At 40.4% G+C, this 7,510-nt stretch overlaps 1 protein-coding gene across 45 annotated transcripts in view; it reads right to left on the bottom strand.

Moving 5' to 3' along the window:
• LRRFIP2 (LRR binding FLII interacting protein 2) overlaps positions 1-7,510 on the bottom strand; it is an 81,502-nt gene that overhangs the window by 1,058 nt on the left and 72,934 nt on the right. For all 45 annotated transcript variants that reach the window (XM_088653834.1, XM_088653807.1, XM_088653809.1 and 42 more), the window contains 4 exons: positions 6,901-6,950; positions 6,058-6,178; positions 2,710-2,789; positions 1,702-1,806 (listed from right to left, as the gene is read on the bottom strand). In XM_088653834.1, coding sequence (XP_088509960.1) covers positions 1,702-1,806; positions 2,710-2,789; positions 6,058-6,178; positions 6,901-6,950 — 356 coding nt within the window. The remainder of the gene's footprint in view (positions 1-1,701; positions 1,807-2,709; positions 2,790-6,057; positions 6,179-6,900; positions 6,951-7,510) is intronic.

Genomic DNA, 7,510 nt, shown 5'->3' with positions numbered 1-7,510 from the left:
CCTTCTACAAACAGAATTTCCACTCTGCCAGTTTGACTAAATTAGGTAATTTGAATCCAGAAAAGGGTAGGTGGGTAAACTGGATCTAAAGCAATTATGTAGAACCTGAAAGGATATCTTAACCGCAAGGAGGGGCATAGAGGTAAGTGCAGAACCTTCCATTTGCCTCATCACTTCTCCAAACTATGATTGATTATGGTATCAAACCCCAGCAGAGAGGAAAATAATAATAATAATAATAATAATAATAATAATAATAATAATAATAATAATTTATTCATAACCCAGCCACTCTGGGTGGCTTCCAACAGAAATATTAAAATACAATAATTTATTAAACATTAAAAGCTTCCCTAAACAGGGCTGCCTTCAGATGTCCTGTAAAAGTCTGGTAGTTGTTTTTCTCTTTGACATCTGGTGGGAGGGGTAAGTCCCCTAAGAAGGGAAAGGGAGCACAGGCACTTTCTCTATTAACATTGGGACACATTCCCCCAATTTCTCAATTCATTAGAGCACACACAGGTTTAAAAAAGTAATCTGTTGTGATTTTCAGTCTATAGTATTTTTTCCACCAGAGAACCTCCTAGCTATTGTTTGCTAACAAGCCATCGTACATGAGTATGCAGTAATGACATACTGATTTTGAAGCACATTTACTGATTTTGAAGCACATTCATCTTCTGATTTGTAAATGATTGGACATCTCCCATGCTAAGAAACCTCAATCCCTCAGTGCCAAATGAGCAAAGCCCTAGAAATCACTCTCTCATACTGGTAGTTAAAAGGACAGAAATCTGCTGTTCCAGCCATCTCATCCTGTAAGGTACTCTAGAATGTTGCTGCAGCCTTTATTGACCATGAAACAGCACAATCTCTGCTTCTCACACAACTAGTCAAATTGGAACACGGTGGAGGGATGGTTGCAAGCTGACACAGTACCTCATTGAGCCAGATGCACTGGTCATGGCAGGCGTTGGGAGGGGGGTTGTTAATCCAAGTCTGGAGGAGAGCTTCCCCTCAATTGTAGTGGTAAGCCCAAGTTTCTGGCTGCTTATCTGGGCATTTACTTACTAGCAAACGAGACGAGGGTACAAGAGGACAATTTCTAAACCAAGTCAATAAATCACGGCCAAAGCAGGCAAAAATGAAAGATTCAAATTGTTGTCAGACAATTAATTAAAGCTGTTTGCAAATATTAGAGGTGGAGAAATAAATAATCAGGCTCCCTTCCCATCTTGACTATATTATGTGAGGCAGAGAGAATAGAAGCTGAGCAGGTAGGAGCAGAACTGGGTGGAGTATCCTAAAAGTTTTTGATGACTGACTTGTAGAGCCAGTGGAAGGGGCAACCCATCTCTGGAAACCCATAATTCCAGTTCCAGTGCTACAGCAAGCTGCTCTCCTGACATCTCCCCACAAGGAGGAATTGAGTCCTACTTCCTACAGAACATAGGGAAGTATACTGCAACAGCAGAAGATCTCTCTATATAGTTCCTCAGTAACCTCGGTAACTTTTTTTTAATGTAACAGTCCAAAAAATCCCACATGACAATCTGTGCTCACCATTCCCGTAGAGACAGTCAACAGGAACAAAATTTTAAAGACTTAGATATAAAAATAGCCTCATCCCATCTTAAATGTCATTGCCTCCTATATTTAAATTCTAAGAACTTTTTTACACTGTGTGAAAGAGACAATTACCTCTCGCTGAAGTTTTCTCTTTTCTGCTTTGAGTTCATCTTCTACCTTTTCTGCATTCTCAGCAGCAGTTTTATATCTTACTACTTGTCCTTCAAGTCTTACAACCTAAAAGACCAAACAGGTTTAAAGCAATGATTCACTCATGTTCCTGTATACAGGGAATGCCCCCTTTATCTGTGACCTAAAAGGGCATGAAACTTGTCACCTTTACTGCCTTCCTTGAGGCAGCCAACTCACATTGTTGTATTCAAACTATCATGTCTCAGCTTCATCAGCCGACTTTTGAACAAGCCTACTTGACATCTTCATGCGAGTGAACAAGGCAGGAAGTCTTCAGTTAAACTATGGCTCCCTATTGGGTCAAACATGCCAGAATATTAAGCCAACAGCTTAATATCTTGGCTTGTTCACAGTGAAGTAATGATGGTCTGAATGTGGTCAATATTTGCTGAATAGAATAATGCTTCAAGAATCTTACAGGATACCAATGAATTTATGTGAACGGTGAGACTAGGCTCAACTCTACCAAGCACTTTTATAATAATAATTTTATTATTTGTACCCCACCCATCCATGTGGCTTGTCCCAGCCACTCTGAGCAACTTCCCACAAATATAAAAGCATCAAACATTTTTTAAAAATCACTTTTACAAGGCTGTAAAAGCATTATTTTTAAAATGTGTATCTGTTCCCCACAAATTTTCACGTGCACTATATAGCTGTGTTTTCATTTTGTTAGCTTAGAATACAAGTGGCTATTTTCTTGCAAAGTTCACACCCACCAACTCATTTATATACCAAATAGCTCTGGTCCTCTGAAAGGATGACACTCAAGTTCAGGGACAAATTCTCTATAGGAGCATGAAGCCCTCAGGATAATTTGCCACATTGGCTCTACTGTATTATGACGTGGAGACATTGTTTCTGCAGTCCATTATATAAGAGGATAATACATGTATGTGGTATCAATAAAAGTTTAGGAAATATGTATAACGAAAAGGTACCTACATTTTGTTCCAGAGTAGTTATGTCTTGTTCAGCTTTTGAAAGCTTAAACTTGAATTCACTTATTTGTCTGTTGGCATCTCCTAGACACAAGAAAATTAAGCATTTAATGTCTGTCAACTGAACATTTAAATCAAATGTCAGTGAAGATTATATTTTTCTGCTTTGGCTAAAAAAGGAAAGGAAATGTTGGGTGTACCTGTACAATTTGTTATTTGATGAAAGGATAGCACATAGTACATAAAATAGACGACTTTGAGGAGTGAATTTCCTGTGGGTTTTTATCCCTCAAAATCTAAGGAGCTCAAGAGTTGTAGCCATTCATTTTATTGAAATAAAACACAGCATCCCTGGTTAATGGGCTCTTCGTTTTTAGCATAGTGATGGGTTGGCGATTAGAAAATATAGTCAACTGGTTACATAATGATCAAGAATATTTAAAATATTAGATGTTTCCTATGGTGATGGGTTTGTCCTTGCTTGCTGAAGGGGGCTTGTGGGTGGAGTATAAACAGTCTTACGGAGGTTTGAGGGTAAACTTCTTTAAGACCTGATCTGAGAAAAGTTGTAACAGGCTACCCTTTTGTAGAAATTACTCTGGAGACTTTCTTTCCTAAATCATACCTCATCCAGCATGTGCTGTAAGTCCTGCTAAAGGATGATACTTTCAGAGAGAATGAATGGGGATGGTAGTAAAATAAATTTTACTGAGAGTAGACCCACCTTAGTTGTGTTCATCAATTTCAATAGGTCTGCTCTGAGTAAAATGTAGTTAAAAGCCACCCAAGGAGCCCTCATTGGTACTAGTTCTTAAATGAAATATTCCCTCAACTGTAGTCTTCTGTTAAACCTCCTGAACCACTGTAGATCTTCGCGCTTTAAACCCTATCTCATTTAAGGTATATCATATATCATATCATATCAGGTCCAAGTGCATTGTGGGGAGTGTGCACTAAAGTAAAATGAAAAGGGATGTTTCCTAACATGGTGAAATGATTTTGAATACAAATAAACATTTTCAAATTCAAATGGCTAGATTACACTCCAAATCTACTAAAAGTACTTAGCACTGTATAATTTCACTAGGGTCCAAAGTTTACTTCATTCAACAATTCATAGAATTGTGTTTTCATAAAATTCAACCACCTGCAATACAGAAATCTTTTGCCCCCTTGGAGCTTGAACCCACGATGCTAAGATTAAGTCTCATGTTTCACCAACTGAGCTGTACCTACTATATATGAAGAGATGGGTACAGATGACAATATACGCAACAGACATGAAAGATCTCTCTCTCTCTCTCTCTCTCTCTCTCTCACACACACACACACACATACATACACACCGTATGTACACATTGTAGGAAATTCACTGCCTTCTGTGGGTTTAGGGTGTCCATATATGAACAACTGCAATCTTCATATTCCTAATGTAGATAAAATGTACAGTCATACCTCGGGTTTAAGTATGCCTCGGTTTGAGTATTTTCAGTTTAAGTACTCCGCGGACCTGTCTGGAACGGATTAATCCACTTTCCATTACTTTCAATGGGAAAGTTCGCTTCAGGTTAAGTACATACTTCTGGAACCAATTACACTCATACCTCGGGTTAAGTACGCTTCAGGTTGAGTACTCCGCAGACCCGTCTGGAACAGATTAATCCACTTTCCATTATTTTCAATGGGAAAGTTTGCTTCAGGTTCAGCACAGACTTCCGGAACCAATTGGGTTTGTAAACCGAGGTACCACTGTAATGTGTGATGCAGGCTTGACTTAAAAGCCATTGGAAGATGAAATTCAACTTGCATATCTCAACTGTTCAGTAATTCATTACTGACTAATAATCTCATTCTACAAAATACGTTTATATTTGCTTCTGTCTACTACATCATTTTGTTGAACAAAAATCCAAAAATTTTGTGGAAAATGAGGAGAGGTTCTTGGTCCCACTCTTGAGCAATGGGTTCCCTGCTTGAGCCATGGGGCCACAAGCTCTGCAAACCTCTAGACCAGGGGTTGTCAACCAGGTCCCTACTGCCCACTAGTGGGCGTTTCAGGATTCTAGGTGGGCGATAGGGGGTTCTACAGCAAAAGCTGAATCCTCCTTCCATCGAGCACTGGTGGGTGGTAAGGAAATTTGACCATCAAGAAAGATGCATTAGTGGGCGGTAGGTATAAAAAGGTTGACTACCCTTTCTCTAGATGTTTCTGAAATGCTGTTCTGCACACATGCAGATCCCATATGTGTAACTGCAGAGAAACCACAAAGACTAACAGGGATTGAACTATGCTACAAACAATCTAAGTGTTCCTACTCTCATTAAATTTTCTCAAAATCTGTGTAGCAGCTTAAGCAAGAACATTAATCCAACAAATTCCAGGAATTTAAACCAAGGTCGCCTTATGCTTCTATCTACTGTTATTTTACTGTATTCTATATATTCTATGGGACATGGGTGGCGCTGTGGTCTAAGCCACAGAGCCTAGAGCAGGGGTCCCCAGACTTACCGCGCGGCGGGCTGGTGCCCGCCGCGCCGACCGCACGGTGGGCTGGAGGGTAGGGGAGTGCGCGCGCAGCGGGCCGGAGGGCGGGGGAGTGCGCGCCCGTGCGCATGCGCACACGCACACGGGCGGTAAAAAAATCACCGAAAATCGCTTGTGCGCATGCGTATGGGCCTCCCCCGACCCGGAAGTGCACCAGAAATGACCTCTTCCGGGTCGGGAGAGGCCCGTACACATGCGCACAAGCGATTTTTGGCGATTTTTTGGCGATTTTTTAGATTGTCGCTGCGCCGCGCGCCGTGAGAGCGGGCGGCGGGGGTCGTCGCGGGCCGGATTGGAAGGCCGATTGGGCCGCATCCGGCCCGGGGGCCGTAGTTTGGGGACCCCTGGCCTAGAGCTTGCCGATCAGAAGGTCGGCGGTTCGAATCCCTGTGACGGGGTGAGCTCCCGTTGCTTGGTCCCTGCTCCTGCCCACCACCTAGCAGTTCGAAAGCACATCAAAGTGCAAGTAGATAAATAGGTACCGCTCCAGCGGGAAGGTAAACGGTGTTTCCGTGTGCTGCTCTGGTTCGCCAGAAGCTGCTTAGTCATGCTGGCCACATGACCCGGAAGCTGTCTGCAGACAAACGCCGGCTCCCTCGGCCAGTAAAGTGAGATGAGCGTCGCAACCCCAAAGTCTTTTGCAACTGGACCTAACTGTCAGGGGTCACTTTACCTTTACCTATATACTATATTTTGCTATTTATGTGGGAAGTGGCAACAGAAAAACATTCAGGCATGAATGTTCCTACCATGTGCTCTTCAAAAGTAGAAATGCCATACGGAATTGAAGGATGAAAATATACATACTCTGCATTTCAATAAACTGCAAATCTGAACCGTTTTCCAATCCCGTTAAATTAGTATTCGTGCCATAATTTCCAGAGGATTTCTGCCGTTCTTCCTCCAACTGTAATTTCATTTTTTTAATCTGAAATGAAAATATAGCATTCTGTGTGTAGTTCAATATTATATCTATTTATACCTGATAAGGTGTATTACAGTACTGGCATTTACAACCATTTTTCTTTTTATGGCCATTGTATGCTGCTCCCAGAAGCAGTTCATAGTAACTATTTTCAACCTAAAATAATGGCACAGTATGTGTCGGAACAAGGTTATTAGAATGCTACTGCTATTCCAAGAGAATAGCAACTTAGTTGTGGATATGTATGAAGGGTGGACTTCTTTAAATAATAATAGTATCACAGGTTTCCACCAGTAGCACCTTAAGTGACCAACATTCAGCAACAAGGAAATATTGAGAACAGTTTTACAATGGGGTGGAAGGAGAGAATCCTAGTGATAGACAAATGCTACAAGCACTTCTAATTTCAGGGTTGTTGTTTGCTTAAGTATATATTTTCTAGTTTAAGTATCAGGGTTTGGGGTACATAGTTCTCATGACATTAAGATTGTAACATTAATTTATTCTTTGGAGCATGAGGCAAAGCTATGGAAGTAGATGCAATCCCTGAAGTCTGCAAGAAACATTAAGCAATTCAATGTAGTGAAGTTTTTCAGTAGCAAGCAGTGTTGCTCAAGCACAGCAAGGGCCTGGTACTGTTTTCTAACTTCCCCCAAATTGAAAAGAGTCTTGAGTCTGAGCTATTCAATCACTTTTCGGTTGCAGGAAGGGGAGAGAGACTTTACCTGTGACAATAACTCTTCCTTTTCTTCTGCTAGCTTTCGTAGCCTAACATCTAAAAGAAACAAATAATTCAGTTAGAAAATTCCAATTCCTTCCATTGGAAGCTTAGCAAAACAAAAAAGGTTAAAAGGAAGAACTCTCTTGGATGAACAGAATTTCATTTGAAATTTCATCAAGAAACAGCAAGATCTGTAAGAAGAACTTCAAACAGTGTAAAATTGTGTATTAAGTTCTAAATTGAATGATACTTATTTGGAACTAAGAGACTTGCTTTCAAGAATGAAGGATTGGGCATACTACAATTGAATAGCAAATAAACTAACAATTCCATATTTGGTACTTTTCACATGCCTGCTGAAAGTATGGCAATGACTCTTTTTTAAGACATAGTGCTGTAATGTCCACTAACAAATATTCGATGGAGTATAACTGTTGCTTTTTGCACACAATTTGAATTCTGACACTTCCATATGATACTGCTTTATTTATCTTCTTAGTAAGCTATATAGGTGCATTACAATGCATCTATAAATACCATGATATCTCTGAACAGATTCCAAGACTGCTGCAACTACAGTATGTAATTCACACAGAACTAATAGTTCCATCTAT

The sequence above is a fragment of the Zootoca vivipara genome, chromosome 11, assembly GCF_965207765.1.
Source record: "Zootoca vivipara chromosome 11, rZooViv2.hap1.1, whole genome shotgun sequence".
In the NCBI taxonomy this organism is placed as follows: domain Eukaryota; kingdom Metazoa; phylum Chordata; class Lepidosauria; order Squamata; family Lacertidae; genus Zootoca; species Zootoca vivipara.
This window is presented reverse-complemented; position numbering and strand designations above follow the sequence as displayed.